Raw genomic sequence first — 19,942 nt, forward strand, 5'->3', positions numbered from 1 at the left:
ATTGTGCCAGGTTATTCCCTTTCGAATCTCGTTTAATGATTGTGTTTTGAAAATAAAAATGTATTATTAGACATTGACATGTCTGATGACAAATGATCATAACTAAAAATGTACGCGGTTGAGAAGAGGGGACGCTGCACATAACATACCTCATGACGCGGAAATATATCACAAATCACTATTTGCATTCCGGCAAACTTTGGCGGTCCGTGATAATGATATACAAAATTTTGAATGACAACGAAATGAAATTATACACAGTGTACAATAACTTCACAAATAAATATAGATACAAACATATACAGAAAGCGCATGCACAATTTGTATTACATACGTGTTTTGGGATGTACAGCTGGGATAGATATTTACATTACGTCGCAGGTACCAAGGCGGATTGTTAATGCAGGAACGCACTTAAGGGTTACATTTCAAACTCCATTACCCGTCACGGTGCCGCCCACCAAGGCTACAGGTCTTCCACAGGCGCGCTAGGGACTCTCAGATGAGCTTTGAAAATTGTAGTGTGTTGACGTTGTGAGTATACTTCAAAATATCGTCAAGTGAAACAGAACCTATTGCGAGCATCGTTTCTTTTTTCTTTTTTTTTTACTTAATAGATTCGTTAACCACATTAAGAAGGTAGACGATTGTTAGTAGGAAAGTTTCTAGCGCGGGCACCCTAGCGCCAAGCATTCCCACCGCGCCTCCAAATGGCTCCACTTGTCCACATTACTTAAAGCTCTCGGCTATCCACGCCAGCCATAGAGGGCGTCACACACCTACAGACGCTTGGTTTCTCCTCAACCCCGTCTGCAACATACGACGGCGCCGCTCGGAACGGCCATCGACGAAGTAGTGCGCAGAGATAGTACATTCTAGCTGAAGTTCTGCGCTAGTTGTGACTGGGCCTTGCGCGCTGTGTAAACGCGTGCGCTCGTCTGGACATGCTCGGGTGGATCGCTTTCTTAATGTACTTCCTATGTTCTGTACACCTTTCGTTTTCAGCTTGGACGCCAACCCGATGTCCACCCGCTAGAAATGGTCCAGTAAACACTACCGATGTCGTGACCAAAAGTCCGATATTTCGGGACCAGTGAACGCATGTGCAGTGGCTGGTCAAAATTCTATATGCAGCTAATGCAGTGCTCGCTCTTGAATGATCATTATAGTTTTGGGCATCTCACGCGCGTTGTGATCCCCACACAATGGCGTCGTCATCGGCGAAACCTTCCACGAGTACTGCTGCCGATCACCCTTGTTTATGCCCAGAATAGTGGTCAACACGATATGCATTCCTGCAGTGCAATAATTAAAACATACCCCAGTCTAGGTCGCACATTTTCTCATCGAGCAAGCTCTCGCCTTTTAGGTTTATTTCCCCAGCGGCGACATCTAATTTTGTTGTTCTTAACTGATGATGCTAATCAACGACGACATTGAATGGGATAAATCTCTGAGGATTTACAGTGTAATCCCTGACAGTTGTTTTAGTATATACAAGAAGAAAATTCGGATGACGCTCAAGGTTCGCCTTAAGAGGAGACACAATAGCGCAGCTCAAGTGTCCACCCTATATTAAAGGAAAGTTGTCGTGGGCGAACGAGCAACCGTAAGGGGAGCAGGCAAACAAGAGTGTTAACGCTCTCATAGTATGCTAAAAGGTATACCTTAAGTGTGCTACCTATTTCAAGTGTTCGCCCTATTTATGGCAGAACTATTTACGCCATTTACGGCGGCGACAGCTTTCCAGCTGAATGAACTGTATATGCTATCGCGTAATAAACCCGTAATTTAAACCACTGATCTTTCTTCTTTACCGCCTTGCGGAGCCTTATTAATAGTTAAGGTTTCGTGTACCAAGCATGCAATAAGCAATCATTCAGCTCTTACCACAAAACTGGCAAACACTTGTGGATGACATTAATTAAACAGTACATATATCCAACTTTTTATTGCAGCTGTAACTTCATGCGATGCTGCTACTAAACTGTACACCTATGAGACAGAGGAAATAAATAAAGTTTAATCCAAACGATGTGCTGGTGCGCGGTAGTGAGGGTTCAACACTTAGTCCGCAGGGGTCACATTCAATAAAGCTTAATTAACTATTTCTGTTTCGGATCAATGTGTTCTGGCATCGGTTACTGTTGTCTAGTGACAAAGTGACGTACTTCAAGCATCCAGATATTAGGCGGTGTATGCCGCGAGTGGGGATTGCTATCATCGAAGGCGCCATCCACTATCATGTCATTTCTGTGTCCGACCATTCGCTGCTTTCGTCTGACGCGGCCGTCATGCTACCAAGACTAAAATGAAATTGAAAAATTAATGTTAACTTTAAGTGGATCCACATGGAAAACGACAATCCCGATGCTTCAGTGGCTTTCTATGCGACTGCCCATACTTGATAGGCTAGTTTCTATTGACGCGGAGTGCCGCTGAGACAGAATGCTTGATTGAGCTTCGCATGCGTTTACGTTTCTGTGTATGAATCAACGTATGTGTGGCACAGCATGCAAGGCTCAATTCGCCGTCGACAGCTACCCAGGTTAGACAGCTACCTCATCATAAATAATAAACCTGACAATGAACTCGCCGGCTACGCCTGTTTATCGTCAACCTTCATCTACACCCTTGATCTAATTCAAGATAAGTCTGAGTTATAAATGGAACCCATGAAAACAAGTTGCATTTAAATTCCATTTTAACAGCAGCTGATTTGTAACCAGAAAAAGTATGCACCCACTAACTGATCACTGACTCGCCAAGTGACCTCCAAGAAGCACCGTTACTCTTATTTAGCGAGCTTGCTCATTGCCTTTCCTGGATGCATTCTACCCTGTTTGGCATCGTCTTTACTACGGCCCCATCACAATCGATTATTGTATGGAATTTACGTTGCAGAATGGCGTTGGTTAGGAATGGGAACGAAGGGATTTCAATGAGGGCGCAATTAATTTCTCATGTTAAAAACTTACTAAAAGGTAAGGCGCTAACAAAGAGAAATGCGCAAATAGACAAGGGGAGGACGGGCCCTAAACTTCTGTATTCGTCTTTGTTAGCGCTGTGGAACCTTTTCTTTCAGTTCAAATACACCGACTAGACCAGCAATTAGTTTTACTTAAAACCTTACCTTCACCACCTAGTTCCCTGAACCACGCCGACATTCATGTACTACTTCATGCACAACTTATAGTTTGGCCTAGCTCCGACACAACGACCAATTACAGACCAAGGTCAAACCAAGCCCACCTCCCCAGACTAATAACGGTATGACTATATGTGACAAAGGAAACACACAGTATCTGTGGGCACCTTAACCACACCGTAAAAGAAAGAAAGAAAGAAAGAAAGAAAGAAAGAAAGAAAGAAAGAAAGAAAGAAAGAAAGAAAGAAAGAAAGAAAGAAAGAAAGAAAGAAAGAAAGAAAGAAAGAAAGAAAGAAAGAAAGAAAGAAAGAAAAAGTCGCAGCGGAGAGATTCGGAAGAATTCCGACACCCTGTAGACCTATAACGTGCACTGACATCCCACCGCACACGAGCGCTTTTTCGTTGCGCCTTTCGATGGAAGTGACACGCAAATGCATCCATGTACTGTGCGGGGCCAGTTCAGGGAACGTGACGTGGCGACGGTGCTAGAAATAATAATAATAATAATAATAATAATAATAATAATAATAATAATAATAATAATAATAATAATAATAATAATAATAATAATAATAATAATAATAATAATAATAATAATAATAATAATAATAATAATAATAATAATAATAATAATAATAATAATAATAATAATAATAATAATAATAATAATAATAATAATATAATTGCTCCACAGGAAAAGAAAGGCACGCTATCTGTCACATTTGTTCTGTGGACACCTGAAGCACGCCGTAAGGGAAGGGAGGAAGGGGGCCCTGAGCAGCGAGAAGCCAGACTGGCGGTCAAACGCGAGGCTTACCATTCACGGAAGTACGCCACGATCCAAGCGGCTTTGCAAAACCAAGTGTAACAGAAGTTTCGGTCTTTATAACCTACTTTAAGTAGTGGTAAACCTCTCCTATTTTGTTCCCACCTAGGCATAAGAGCGACGTCAAGAAATTTGAACCGCGGAACTCGTCGGCATCTCACTGTTCCCATTTCTCTTCGTTGTTCTAGTATATTTCGCTTTCATGTTGATCGTCTTCATAGTAAACCTTTGAATTCGACTTCACCGTCATACTCCCTCATCGCTTCAGTCCTATGTGGATGTCAGAAGCGTGAAGGTAGGTTGATTGATGGTTCATAGGCTAACGCTTTTTGAAGTGTAGAAGTGAGGGTAGGGTTGTGGGTTTGCCCCGGTAGAGTCGTCCAAGACAGTAGTACACGAAAGCCAGGGGCCAAGCAGTCCAGTGCCTATTCCCCCAGTCTCCAGGGTGTGCTCTTTGCCCCACATTTCCTCAGTGTTTCTAGGACGCCCACTGTCTGGAATGCCAAAATATTCTCATGCCTCCCAGATTACTACGAAAATTCTCGTTTGATAGATACGCTGGAACGACCGTATTGGCTCAGGAGAAACTCCTTCCTCCCAGTGCACTAACACGGGTGAAAACTGCTTTCTCTCAGGGAATGAAAAAATCATTATCATTATCATCATCATCATCATTTTTACACTTACAACCCACTTACGTCGACTACTGGTCAAAACCCTCTTGCATATTTCTGCAATCAACTCTATCTTGTGACAGCTGCAGAAACCTTATACCAAAACTCTTATCTATGTCATCCACTCACCCGACTTTATGAGGCCCCTGCAAACCTCGCTTTAGCTAGCAATAAACAGATATAGCTTGTTTCCAAATCACATATTTAGTTTTAAATGAAGCACCGATATCTGCAAGCGTACAAAAGTTTGAAGAAGAATATAACTGCGAATGGCCCTTCATTTTAAATAAAAGCAACAAATTTAGCTTAAAAATTGATCGGCGCATTAAGTGTAAAAATATAAAGCGAATACAGCAGCCATTTTCTAATATAAATCCCTTGTATAAGCTCTCAAAATACATGTTCAAGCGAAAGGTTCTGCAGCTTTTTTTCTACTTTATCGGTAGCCTCAAAATCAAATTATTATTGTGTTAACTGTTTGTGAATATGTAGTCAGACTTCAGCCCCTTTAAACTAAAAAGAAAGCGTTCGAAGTAAATTTACAAATAGAGAAAGCTCCACAAAGTGACAGCATGATATTCTTGAATGTCATGACCGGTACGAAAAATGGTTATTACTAGCAATTAAAACAAATAAAAAATTCCCCTGAGAGACTTGTAATTTAAAAATACGAATCCAATATTAAATATCATGACCTTATGGCAGACTGGAAAGGTTTTGGACGAATTTCTCCTTTTTTAACTAAGAATTTACCTTTCCAAGAACTAGAGGAGGAAAATATTTAATCGATCGGACTTTTCCTTTCCACATAGCAGTCGACGTGGCATTGCGCATACCAGTGCATTGTGCATACTAAATATTTTCCGATTTTGTCTTGAGAGGCAAGATGAATTAAGGAAGGTTACCGGAGCATCTTAACTAATTCTAATCCAATGACGTTGCCGTAATGTACGAAAGACAAGAGGTGGGCGCAAACCTGTTCCACGGATCTTGTTTCTTATTTGTGTCACTTACGTAAAGCAAACACGCAATACCGTGGAAGCCGAATCGCGAGACGGTTAATCTGCCCTGCTGTTCAGCGAATAATTTGCGGAAGATGCGGGGAACTGAGCCATTACTGACAAAAACGAGCTGACGCATCCGTAAGTCACGTATCAAGGACGTGTAACGGCGCGACTGAAAGCTTCGATGACCAGTGCCTTGCATGACAAATTGTGGCTGGTATAAAAGGCAGTGGGAACTCTTCGAGAACGCGGAGTTGATCCTGGAAGCTGGAAGCATGAAGGTTGTGGTGAGTACATCACTTTCAGTTGACTCAAAGAATGGCAAAATAATTATACTAGTTACTAATCTGAAAACTGTAACTGCCTAAATATGATTCCTTGCACTAGCTGTTGCACAAGCTGCTTGCAGCATTTCGAAAGACGATATAGACGTGTGCCAATCAGGATGACAGCGTTGTTATATAGTAGGAACAGAATCATTTAGTGCACCTCATTTTTATTGGCCCAGGTCACCCTTATATTTTACAATGCTTCAACAGCTTCCGAAAAACAGCTCTGATTTTCACGATAAAGGTTGCTTCTCTGGCAATTGTGACATTTTATATATCCAGTGATCCTTTAGAGGATGATGGCTTGAATACACAAGAAAGCCAATCTAACAGCAAAGCTAAAGTTCTTCTTAAAGGAATAATATGTGCCCATATGACCCAATATTAAGTTCTTCAAGAGTGCTTGTGCTCTTAGAGTTCATGATTCGTGTACGAAATCCTAAATAACTTGTCATTTTGTCTAATTTATCATACCACAGCGTTATAAACGAGAGACACCCACACGCAAGGGCGGTCCTTCAAGACCAGGCTACTAAATCAATCAACTATAAATCCTTTACGTAGCAGAAGTGCACTCTTAAAAGAAGAACAGTGTCAAGCACCCCTTAAAACGATAGTGAGGAGAACGCCATCTGATTAATGTTGTCACTAAAAAAATTGCCCTTTCTGGGTATGTAAATTTTATCACCCAGCAAAAGAAGATTTTTGACTTCTGAATTGCAATTTTAAATGAGCGCGGCATTGAACTCAAATTTCGAGACATCTTCGCCGAGGTCAGCTCGTTGTCACCTTTTCGAAGCTAATTTGCCCAGCCTCTGGGGTCCATGCCCGAAATTAGGTGTCAACGTGTGCAGTTTACTTAGGAAAGTGGTCGGTGATGGCGAAACTTGAATTTCATTTCTTGGCCTCTTGTAGCATTAAAAAGGCTCCTTGGTATAAATAATTTTCTCGCAGCTGCTACCGGTGCACTAGGAACAGCTGTTGGCCTCAATAGCGAAAGAACTTCCTCCTGGTACACTTGGCCTATACCAGTTTATTCTTGCCGTTCGCACGCTTACGCGGCTTGAATCTGATGGCTTCATGAGGCCCAACATCGAACAAACACTTGCATAGCCACTGTTTTTCCAAGAGGGTTCAACGATGTTTTGATAACAGCACGCCGCGAAGTAGCTACGAACAAATGGAGCACTAGTGTTATTGCTGCCCTAGTACCTGGTGATCTGCTGGACTTTGTGTAGTTGTCAGCTTCGTAGAAATAGAAAACATTGAGTGCAAGAAGCCTGGTACATTGTGAAACTGCTACAAACAAAATGATGCCCCATGGAACTTACAGTTGTGCCTGTGCTACTTATCAAAAATCAGTAACGGCAGCCTGGCTAGGTTAGCGTAATACAGTGAACATCGAAGAGTGGGAAAAAGAGGCGTTGGAAGACAGAGTATAAAGTTGGAGTAACGATGGTTATAAAGTCCGCAGGTGCGCCACAGGAATAGATAAGTAAACATAAAACGAATGTCACCATGAAGAATAGGGCATAACCTCGGGTCGACACTTGGCCAGCGTCACAGGATTACACCGTCTTTTGCCGGCATTTTATTAAAGTTATAGATGCCGTACCATACCATAGCCACTGTTTTGCACGAGGGGAGGAAGCGTAATCTGAACAAACTGGCCGCAGCTTCCATATGACAGTAGACTTGACTCCGCTATCTATGGATTTCATTCACCTCATAATAATAATCACTTTTGCTTGTAATAATCTTCAGCCCGACGGAATTCTCATTATCTTGCGCAGCTCTTCGTGTTTATGTTTCTCGTCGCTGTGTCCGTGGCCCAAGCCATCCTTCACAAGGCCCTGGGAGCCGGTGCACTGGGCTTTGGAGCTGGCGCTCTGCTAGGCAGCGCCCTGTCCCGCGGTGGTGGTGGTGGAGGAGGCTATTACCCATACCCCTACGGACGTGGATACGGCGGATACGGAGGCGGATTCGGAGGCGGCTATGGTGGTGGCTTTGGATTTGGTGGCTGATGAACGCGCAGCGGACATCATTTCTTTGCTGCACAGAGTTGAAAGCGTAAGTTCTTGATTCGAACACCTGTTGGACAGTGCGAGTCTACCTAGAAACCGCACAATCGTGTGAAATTTGCCGGCTTTTTTATTGGTATTCCTTAAACGATGAAGTCTTTGCGGAGCTGTAGAGTGCGTAATACAATAAGATATATGCAACTTTCTAGTCATGCCTTGTGTGCATGTTGAAAGGTCTCTGTAGCAGATTTTACAACGCCGTGGAAAAAATATATATATTTTCCGATCATAACATTTTCAATGATTGCCTCTTCTTCCCAACTGCCGGAAAATCGAGAAATCAAATTTAAGGAGAGAATTCAAAACCTTGAATAAGAACATGTTCCCTACACTTTAAGGCTGAGAAAAGAAAGATCAGAAAATCAATTACAGGATTATTAAAAGTCTCGATAATCAGAAGTACAATTATTCTTTGAATATTAACTTTCATTTATCGAAACTTTATTTCCAGCCGTGGTTTTCCAACAGTCCCACTAGTACAATAAAATCATGATTTTGGTTTGCTATATAAAAAAAGTACTTCAAGAACGCTCAAGTTAGGCTGACAAGCATTTTTTTTTTTCCATCAGCAGGTGCCATGTCCACGAGGAGAAACAGCCGTCAACTAAGAGTCTAAAGACGTTCTCCGAAATGTTGAGGTCATATTTAATTTGAACAATAAAAAAATTATTTATTCTCTTTTTCATATCAGCACTGCTGGCCTCACTTATTATACCGCATAAAAACCTTATTGTGATTTCTCTTAAGAGATACGAAATTATAACTTTCTACGAGCAGTTTGCTGGTTTGTATGATTTTTTTTTTTTTTTAAGTCTGAAAGGTGAAGTGGAGGGGTCATAAAGTTTTCAAAGGCAATAGTCGCCTTGCATCGGCATGCATGTCGCAAAGCATCTTCGCTGAGTGTATTTTATTCACAATGTTACTGCCTTAGAAAACAAGAATAGATCATATTCTGCTAGATGTCTTCCTTTGAAAATTTGTTTAATGGTTCTTACGCAGGAGCGCATTCAACGATTAAATTTTCAACCCCCTTTGTCCGTCACGGTTCCGTCCACCACGGCTACCGGACTCTATAGGTGATCCAGGGGATGACCGATAAGTTTCGAAAATTCTCGTGATTCGGTGTTTAAGCATATGGCTTCAAAATATTGTCAAATGAAGCACTATCTACTGAAAACAGTTCTTTTTTTTTTTGCTTAGTGCCTGAAATAAATACTTTGCGAGGGTAGAATGTTGTTAGTTGGTGATAGTTTCTAACGCGGGCACCCTAGCACCAAGAATTGCTGCCGCACCTCCAGATGGTGCCACTTGTCAACATCGCCTTTATCTGCAAATGCTTGCCCAATATCTATATATTGGTCACACTAACCACTTCGTGTATATTTACGAGCACGTACACTACACTGTTTACACCCACAGAGCAAGATTCTGGACGAGTGGCCAGACTGCAGTTTTACAAGTGCACTGGACGATTTACAACTGCACAAGTGCAAGAGATTTACAAGTGCACTGGACGATTTACAAGTACACAAGTGCAAGAGTTTTACAAGTGCACTAGACGATTTACAAGTGCATAAGTGCAAGATTTTTACAAGTGCACAAGTGCAAGAGTTATACAAGTGCACGGGACAATATGCACAAGTGCATATCGTCCCGTCTAACCACCATGGGATAAACCTTTGGTGCACCTTCGTGTTCCCGAGATACTTAAGAAATTAATGGTTCCACGTAGTGGGCTCAAACGACTTATTCCAGAGTACATTTGGTCAGAATATCATAATTATATTCACGTATTCACTAACAGATCTGTGTCAGCACAGGCATCCGCTGCAGCTGTGGTCATACCAGCTCAGAAAGCGACACATTTCATTTTCGGATATACTTCTACATTAACCGCTGCTGAACTTGTAGCCCGTCAGGAATCTATTCGATATATATGTGGGGAACCACCCCTAAAATGATGTATACTCACGGACTCAAAGACTGCATAGCCAATTTTGGAAAATTTCTTACGCCACATCCCCTTCAAGCCTCTGGCACTAAACATTATGGAGCTCCCTACATCTGCCCGACTGCAAGGCCACCACAGTATAATGTTTCAAAGGATCCCTGCCCCTGCGGGCTCCATGGAAAGGAACAGGGCGATGTTGAAGTAACAATTGTCCTCAGAAACGGCACCCAAACAGCTCTGCCTTTTTCAAGAGCGGATACGACGTGTCTTCTTACAAACTGTATGAAGTATGTTACGTCAGCTTACTGGGCCCAGCCAGACGCCCGACACATTTGTCTAAGATGGCTCGATATAAAATTGGCATTTTATGTTTCACGTAAAATTGCCCGCCATCATACGGGCTTGCTAAATAAACTTCATTTAAACGTTGCTTTCACGCGCGGGTACTTGCATTCAATTGGACAGGTGGACTCCCCGGAATGTCCAACCTGTCGCATCTCCGAGACTGTGGACCATATATTATTGGTGTGCCCAGTGTATGCGCGTGAAATAAATGTGCTAGCCGTTTCCTCGAAGCATTTGGACAAGAGGCCTCTGTCGGAGGAACTACTTCTGGGCGCTTGGTAGGACAAGGGGAAGGGTGTCCAGTCAGTACGGGCTCTTTGCCGTATTTTGTGTGCCACCAGACTTGATTCCCGCTTGTCAAGCAAGTCGCCGTGCCTGTATAAATGTTCGTATGCCTTTTCCCACATCGTCACCCATCATGATCCTCTCCTCCCCCTCCCCTTCCCCTCTGCTGGGTAGCAGGCTAGATTTTAATCATTGCGGCCAACATCTCCACCTTTCCTTTCTATAAAACCATCTATCTATCTGTCTTGACTCTCCATGCCGGCACATTCGCAACAGACGCTTGCGCATGCCCTCTCGCAGGGTGGAGTCATTCTGTGAAGGGGTGAGTGCCGCCTTCCGACCGGCGCCGCCATTGCGCTGCACATGCTTCGTCGCAGGTCATTGAGAGACGCGGCCACGGCGTTTTCTGGGGCAAAATGTCCATGTGTTGCGTTCCCCAGTGCTCGAACCAGTCACGATATGACTGGAAGATGTTCTGATTTCCGAAAGAACCGAGAAGACGACTTCTCAGGGTAGTCAAAATCAAGCGCGACAAGTAGCAATCCACGAACCGTTCATGTGCTTGCAGCGCATGCGATTTCTGCCGTAAAGTTAGTCATTCATTTGCGTGCTTTTTCCTGTAGTGTTTGTCATTCTTGTATCCTTGATATCTGGTACGTATGCTTGCGTGCTCAACTCTTCTAACTGTGGATAATACAAAATGCTTAGTTCTGAAAATTATGTGCGCGCATGTTGCGTGCATGCTCTCTGCAACCGGCATCTTGTGCAATTTGTTTTTGTGCGCTGTAGAATGAGCTCGTGCAACGCACAGTAGAGCGTAAGGTAAGCTTTAAGCCATGGCTTTCATGTGCTACCATGTGAAGCGCGCTGAGGCAGTTTCCCGGCGTTTTATTCTTTTGCCGATTTCCAGTTCGGACAGTGTGCGCGTGTGTATTCGTGTACGTATGAGATGATGTATATGACTAAGGATAACGCATGTGAGGCTACACTCTTAACCTGGTTCCACATAGAATCCAGTTATAAGTGGAAATTTTAAAAATGTTTCGCTTATAAGTGAACATTTTTGAAAGTTCCACTTGGTATGTGGAACCAGATTAAGAGTGTATGACAAGCATGTAATGCCAGGACTCATTGTGACTGATTTAGTGATGATAAATTGGTAGTTACTGCTATGTATACAAGCCATATAGCTGGGTATTGAGTATGAGCCATGTGATCGTGCATTGTCTAGGCGTTCAATTTTCTTTTCTCACTCGATGATAGGTGAATTATCTGAACAGCTGACAAGAGTTGAGGGATGAGGATTTCATGACTACATGGCCGTTTAACAGCAGAAAATTATTAATTGTGATGGCAGGATCAGACGAAAAAGGAAGGTGTTAAGAACCAAACAATCCAGTATGTATTAAAAAAAATTTAGCCCCATCTACATATTTACAGCAAGAGAAAAAAAGCGAAATAAATTCACAATACCTATGGAAACAGTTTGCGGAGCAGAAAACGTCCTTAAAATACAATAATGTGTAACGTAAAATTAAACAAGGACCCGGGAACAACGACGTAGCGAAGATAGCATAAAAAGAGCCCCACAATGTGTAATTTGGAAGAACACGTAAAGCCAACTTTCTCGAAACGAAAGCTTTTTGCATACGCCAGCAAGGATCCTTCTTATTGTGCGAGTGGGTTATCGTCCTTAAATGATAAGCACGCTCAGTCACAATGCCTTGCTAAGTAACTCTGAAAGAAATAACGCCATGAAAAAAATTAATATTATATTTATCAGCTTTCTAAAGGGAATCACGGTGTACAATAAGCAATGAAAGTGTTGAAAGTGACAGCGATTGCATCTACTCAGGGGAGGTAGTGACCGAGGATCCGAGCCACGATTGTCAAATAATTAGGAGTACATTTGGCAGGTACACTAGGGTCATGAAATTAGCATATTGTAGCCTAAAGAAACGGGTTTAACTTAAATTCACGGCAGCATAGAAAACATTAGAATGTAAAATGAAAGGCACAGCGTAAAGAACCGAGAATAAAACATTGCAGGTAACGGAGCAAACGCGAGTTTATAATGGCATTGTCTTTTGAGATTGCAACGATGAAAAATGTTTAGTGATTGCTAAAATCACGCGTTAGACCTAAGCTTGACATTGCATCAGCCATATCAAGTACATATCAAATTTATGTCATAAGTGCCGTTAAATTCGTTCAGAACCGTGTCGTTGGACTAATTCACAATGTCAGCAAAAATAGCGCGGTGACAGAACAAGGACAAGCAAGGACACACACGAGCGCTAACAGACTTATGCGTTAGAGCTCATGTGTGTCATTCCTTGTCCTTGTTCTGTCCCTAACGTTATTTTTGATGACATGTGTTACCATGCAACAAGCTCAAACTGTCACCTTAATATAATTCCCAATACTTGCCAATACAAGTCCCCCCCCCCTCCCCCCCCCCCCCAACATGTCTTCTCAAAAAAAAAAAAATCCTTTATCAACTGATTGAACTTCATGGCTGAATTGCCACTCTTAAACCTGTTACACGAGTCATGGCACCTTCTACATCACCCGTGACTGATCAAGCTTCATCACACTACCAGCTGGCATACTTTTATCACTGGCCAGATTATTCACTCTACCCGGTTCCGTGCCCACATGCAACCGCGTTCATGTTCATGCCTTCATCATCTCTTGCGCAGCATTGCGAAGGCCTTCCTCGTACAATCACTGCAGTTATCGGGCCATAAAACTTAGCGAAAGCATCAGAGATCACCTCTCAAGTTGAAACGCTGTTGCTTATAGTTGCATCATTGCATTTATTTTTATCAAATTCCAACCGCTTGTTTTACAGCTACAAAAATAATAATAGCAATAAATTGTATTGATGTGACCCACATTTTCCTGTTTTTCACTGCTACTAAATATATTTGCGCTGAGGGAAGCCGCATAGTGGAGGGGTCCTGAAATTTCGACCGCCTGAGGTTCTTCAACGTACAGTGGCATAGCGCAGAACAACGTGGCCTTCTTTCTCGCCTCCATCGAAAAGCAGTCGTCGTGGGTTTGTCATTCTAGCTGCCTTACCACTGAGCCAGCGCGGCGGGACATCCAATGTACCGCCGCGAACCACTGTAATATTCATTTGTTGCTTGCAACAGCTTTCAGCTCACGGCCTTATCCCTTTGATCACATTACTTTTAATAAGCTCGGTGTCTCTGCATTGTCTTTTTTTTTTTTTTGACGCGCAAGATTTGGCGAGATGTATCTGGAATGACTGCAACCACGCGCGTTTGTTCCCACATATTCCCATGTTGTTCTAGTCACCTTTGGAGGCTTTACCTAGATGATTCTTCGCCGAATCTAAATGGAGCGCTGGCAAGTCCAACAGGTATTCTTAGTTCGATGAGCTGCAAACGACACCACCAAATGACATCTCACTTTGCAGCTTCAATGCAGAAAGGACAGATGACCAAAGTCATTAGTGTCGTATGAAACCATGATTTGCAGTATAACCAGGTTATCATAGTCTTACTACCAATTACGTCTATAACGCATTATACTATGCCCTCACATCTACATTTTTTTTTATTTATTATTTTTTTTTGCAGCTGCTTGTTGCTTCTAGCCGTTTTGTTCTCGCTTTTGGCTACTTTTCGATTTATTCTGCATTTCTTTTGCCCGTAGTCTTCCTAACCACTCACCATGTTTGCTATTAACTGAACCCCCCTCCCGCCCTTCTTTTTTTTTTTTTTTTTAGCTCAATTTCTGGAAACTGCTCGTAAACAGGACAACGGTTTTCACTAAACAAAAACCAACTATAAAATGCGAACCCGGCGCTGCGTCTTTGTGGCTTTCATTTCGTTTCTACCTCGTTTTTGCATTTAGCCGTGCTCGCATTCAGCCTTTCTTACCCTAACAGTGATTCTCTGTGATTTGCATGGTTTTGTGGTTGGTTTGTGGGGTTTAACGTCCCAAAGCAACTCAGGCTATGAGAGACGCCGCAGTGGAGGACTCCGGAAATTTCGACCACCTGGGGTTCTTAACGTGCACTGACATCGTACAGCACAAGGGCGCCTAGCTTTTCGCCTCCATCGAAAAGCGGCTGCCGAGGCCGGGATTCGTACCCGCGTCCTTGGACACAGTAGTAGAGCGCCGTAATCACTGCGCCACCCCCGGCGGGGTGCTGTGATTTGCCGTTAAAATGATCTACATAATTTTGTTTATAATGTGACCCTGGTTTCGCACTGATAAATTTAAGCTCGTAGAGTTATCTGATGTTACCATGCTTTTGTGTGTATGAATGGCATGGTGCAGACATTTCGAAGAAAAAAAAGTCATCCTTAGACTCTTGTTGCTCCAGGTGATTCAGGACAAAGTTCCCCACATTTCTCACAGGACGATTGCTTCATACAGACAGGGGTGTAATTTAGTTGGTAAAGGAGCTAGTAACTGGTCTTAATCCGTGTAATTTGCGTTTCATTAGTGAGCATTCAACTCGTTGCTCACAATCTATTACTCTTGCCTAGCTTCCACTAACTCCAGCTTTTGCTCGATGCACGGCGAAGGTGGCGCTTGCGTTTTCATGGAACAAGCGAATGTAATCGCAGCAAGCGAGACTGAGTGGAAAGAATAGGCCAAAAGTGTTACTTTTTGCGACTTCATCTCTCGACGCGCTCACTTCGTTCCGGAGCTACGCGTCTGACTGAAAAAAAGAAAGAAAAAAAAAAGGTGTGAACGGCCGCTGGATCACAGAACCTGCCGCCAATTTTCAACGCAGGCAAGCAAAAAATGTTCCAAGGTAATATAATTTTCTGAGAAGAAAATAAACACCTGTTTACTTCTCCGCTAAGCGCTTGAGGTCACAGGCCGGCACGTTAGCTCCGGAATTCCAGCGAGGCGGCGAAGGAACGGGTAAAGGAACGCGGGAGAGTTTCCGGTGTTGCGTGTTAGAAGCAAGTGCGCGGACCTGCGTCTGTGTGGCGTCTCGGAATTTTTGTTGTCGCTTGCTGGCATTGCTTCCCCCGCCTTTGTTCCTGCCGCTTTCCATGTGTTGCGCACAATTCGTCGACCAGCAATGAACCACCTGCCCGAAGGGAGGTTTGCGAAAGCGACAGCCAACGTCGGGCCAACGTTGGCGCTCCGCGGCGTATATAGGCACGAGGAGCGGTCAGCACGCGTAGCGCCGCGCTCTTTTTGTAATCGTCAAAGACGGCGGAGAGCCATGGGCGTACATTTGTCACGCTACGCTGACCGCTCCAGGGAGAAGGGTACTTTTTCAAACGGCTCCTCGTTTCCTTCTCTCCCCTGTACCCTCTTACAAACTTCTCGGTCTACGAAACTACCGTCCCTGCCGGCAAAAGTTCGAGCAGCGCCGCCGGGCCACTGGTCGAAAACAGAAAGGAACAAACAAATCGTCACCGTGTCGTTCAGTTCCGCTAGGAGCCCTTATTTTTGGAGCAGTTTCTCCTGCGGAGTAGCCTCCCTCCCACTCCGAATCCCGCTTTTTTATCATCTTATTTTGTCCTTTCCCCCGCCCGATTCTTCTTTATGTCTTTCTCAAATTGCTGTCTTCGCCAGACACTTATTTTCTGCTGCGCGGAGGTTCGCAGTTAGTCCACTTTTTATTGCTGACGTGACTGCGTACACCGTAATGCTCAGTCTCCGCGCTTTCTGGGATATACACCCGCTTGCTTTCTGCGAACGAGTCGCTGAATTGTCTCGCCCTCCGAAGAGACGATGTCAGCGCCGGGCGCATGAAGGAGGCTTTGACCGTTCGCGCTATTAGGAACGAACCTACAAGATATGACAACCAGTGCGAGTCTAGGGTTTTTCTTTTTCATCTTTCTTTAACAAAGAAAGTGAATGCTGGTGGCTCGGGCGGAGCTGTTAAAGCGTTATATCGCCCTCAAGTCAGTTTAACGAGGCAACGTCGCGTTGGGCGGCACATAAGTGGAACACGACTCCTAAAAATGAAGACGGCAGCAGCGTGATCATGGAAGTATAGAACATTGAAACTTATTTTCAGAAAAACGCGCCATTACGTAGTTTATGGAATGCTGACCATTTTTCCAAGCAGACAGCTGGGCGTGTGCAGCGTTTAGACTGCTTGGGCTTTTGTTTAGCTTGTGAGAAAATATAAGGAGATTTCACTATACGTAAATAAAACAGTGCGCTACGTCTTGTTGCTCACGATGGATAACGAGGGCTTCCTTCCTTACGAAAAAAGTTAACTAGGCATGGCGTTTCCGGAAGTAACCTAAATTTGGAGAGTTTTAACCAATGCGAAGATGTGGTAGCGTAGGCGCACACGTAGCCAGCATTATACGTGTACTTGCAGCGCACGCGCATTTGTATAGTTTGTAACAAGGTGGAACACGCATGTACACTCCACGGGCAGGGTAGACATATGATAGTCTAAATACGATATGCGCCTCGGCTACGCTAAAACTACTTTGATTCAGCGAGCACAAATAGCAGACTTAGGCTGCCTGAGTACATCATCTGCATTACGATGCGAGATCTAGGCCTGCGTACTAACTGCCAAGCGTCCTTATCTCTACACTATAGTAGTAGATCACACTGTCTTCTATAAGGCATGAAAAGTAAGCTATATACGTAACTGTCCTCAACAAAAAAAAAAGTGACATATTTTCTTCTGCGGCTATCTCAGTCCGTGCAGCTTTAAACTTTATACGAGTGCCTTTGAGATATATTTAAATCCAAATTTAGCCTTCGCCAGATGTCTTGAGGGGACACGCCTTGCTTTCTGGCTCTTTAATGGGCCACTTGTGGCGCCCCTGAAGACCGAAAAGTCTGAAAAAGTGTTAACGATGGTTCTGCACACCTTACCCGGTGCAGTCAATGTAGCAGTTTCTGCCTGATAAGCCCAGATATGCATAACGATGCCGATTATACTGCTTTCCAAAACAAAAGAACAGAAAAAAAGGCGGTTTGTTGCTGAATAAAAATGAAGAATTCTCCAATGACTGTTATGAGAGATGCGATCAAAATTTTCATCCAAAGCAAGATATGAAGCAACAAGTTTCAATACGAAGTTTATCCCGTTGTGCCTCCTCATAAATGTTCTGGGACTAAATTTTTTTTCTGTACAGGACTTGTCAATTTTTAGCACTGTTTTCAAAAAAGACAGAAATGCTGACAAAGAATACATAAAAAATGAATGCGGAAAATACAATCACAATCACAGAAAAGGTCACTGAGGACAAATAAAGCCTCGCCTCTATGAACAGGTTAAGCAGAGTTTCAATCACAAAAAGCGATTCTCTCCAAAAATAGGCCCTTATAAGAAAGAAAAAGCTTACAGCTGATTTAGCTTAGTTGCCCAAATACGAAGTATGCGTGCTCACACTAGACACGTGCGTGAAGCTTGCGCTTCGATATTCGGGATTTTTTTGCTCGGTTATTCAATTTGCGCGATAAATTCCCGTGGCACTGACGCCAGTTCGGTGACGGTGTTCACTCTGCTATTGCTACACCTGTGATCAAGCGCCGCCTCTAATGACCACATTGTGCGACGCGCCGCTCTCTGACTGACCACAACAATACGGCTCGAGGCACCGTCGTCGCTTGGACGTCAAAGCAACAGGAGCGAAGGCGCGACAGAACTGCATCAAGAAATACACAGATCTCGGCGAAATCCGAGATTCGAAGCCTCTGTGCTGGAGTTAAAAAAAAAAAGTTGGCTAAGGTTTAGGATACAATTCTTTTCAGGTATTTTACTTTTACGATATGTCGATGTAAATATCTTTCTGTATGTGCCTCAGATTGTACTCTACAAGGTGTTTCTAGAAGCCAGCCACTAATATTTTATTGCGAAAGCTATACTACTCGCATGCACTTTCAAGCCCTCGCGTGACCCGGCCGCAGTTACGTCTTACCCACGTGACGCTGTGACGTCACACTCCACGTGACACACGGGCTGGCAGGAGCTGCCAACTTGTGTCTCTCGTTTCACATGGGACGGCTATGTCAGAATCATCCTGCTAGGACCCTGGCATTCACGTTACCCCTATAGGCCACTAAGGTACGTTCATGATGGAAAATAGCGCAAAAAAGGTACACGAAGGACGGAAGGACGACACGGACAAGCGCTATGTCGCTTGTCCGTGTCGTCCTTCCGTGCTTCGTGTACCTTTTTTCTATTTTCCATCATGAACGTTAACCAACTCGGCCAACTTTCGGCATTACTTAAGGGGCGTTCATATGGGTTGCTTAAAGCTGGGTTTTATATGTGGGCTGAGAAAGAAGGAAAAGAGAAAAAGATGAACGCTCGGTCACCCGCAGCTAATGCATTCGCTCAATATATTTGGTTCAGCAGCGTTGAACCCTTGTAATTTTTTGTAAGCAGCCTTTTTGAGAAATAAATATACCATCTGCGACGCAATTTACTACTGTTTGTGGAGACAGATAAAATGATGACGAAGGTATAAGCTGGTAAACTAATTTTTGATAATTAAAGTTTATTACACTTACGCGTCTAACTGCAATTAGATAGTCATACCTTGCCATTAGTAATAGCCAAATCAGCTTAGAGAACTTGTGAAACGCCATTGCCCTCGGCGTTGTAGTCCACAAACTTTTGCTATCTAACTGCAATAAACGCTTTTGAAAAACCGAGCTTTAAGCACTGACCCGAGCATCGTCAATCAGTGGCGTAAGTGTACCGTCGCCTTCTCTGTGCCGCCCGTGCTGCGGTGCTCGCTGCTGGTTTCTGCTCCGTGCAGCCCTCGTGAGGCGGGGAAAGAACGTGGCACTTGCGCCACGCCTAACTGTAATGGTTTAAAAGTCAATTATCTGAAATCATTTTTGTTGGATTCTGATGTCCATCAACACTGCCACAATTTTGCCGGAAAGGTCATCTTCATATCTTGACAAAGTTAGTGGGTCCCCAGCGCATGCTAGTTCGTTCATGTACAATTTTTATTCTCTCATACATATTCATCTCGCACATCATGCCACACATACAAAGCATACAGCTGTAAGCTACGTGCCCCGCAGGGGTGGCGCAGTGGCTACGGCGCTCGAATACTATTCCCATGGACGCGGGATCGTCTCCCGGCCTCGGCGGCCGCTTTTCGATGGAGGCGAAAAGCAAGGCGCCCGTGTGCTGTGCGATGTCAGTGTACGTTAAGGAACCCCAGGTAGTCGAAATTTCCGGAGTCCTTCCACTACGGCGTCTCTCATAGCCTGAGTCGCTCTGGGACGTTAAACCCCACAAACCAACCAGTTGTAAGCTACGTAATAAGTGAAATGCCATTCGGCTCAGATATGAAGCCTCA

At 43.7% G+C, this 19,942-nt stretch overlaps 1 protein-coding gene and 1 long non-coding RNA gene across 2 annotated transcripts in view; one reads left to right on the plus strand and one right to left on the minus strand.

Annotated features, from left to right (window-relative positions):
- Positions 1–19,942, minus strand: part of LOC146186370 (uncharacterized) — a 378,918-nt gene that overhangs the window by 24,316 nt on the left and 334,660 nt on the right. The gene's annotated exons all lie outside the window — the stretch shown is intronic.
- LOC146186372 (uncharacterized) lies at positions 5,853–8,747 on the plus strand. Its single transcript, XM_084605820.1, has 3 exons — positions 5,853–5,939; positions 7,775–8,051; positions 8,632–8,747. Exons 1-2 carry the CDS (start codon positions 5,853–5,855, stop codon positions 8,003–8,005), a joined length of 318 nt encoding a protein of 105 aa, XP_084461946.1. The 3' UTR covers positions 8,006–8,051; positions 8,632–8,747.

The sequence above is a fragment of the Amblyomma maculatum genome, chromosome 6, assembly GCF_055883805.1.
Source record: "Amblyomma maculatum isolate TAMU_Amacu chromosome 6, ASM5588380v1, whole genome shotgun sequence".
NCBI lineage: Eukaryota > Metazoa > Arthropoda > Arachnida > Ixodida > Ixodidae > Amblyomma > Amblyomma maculatum.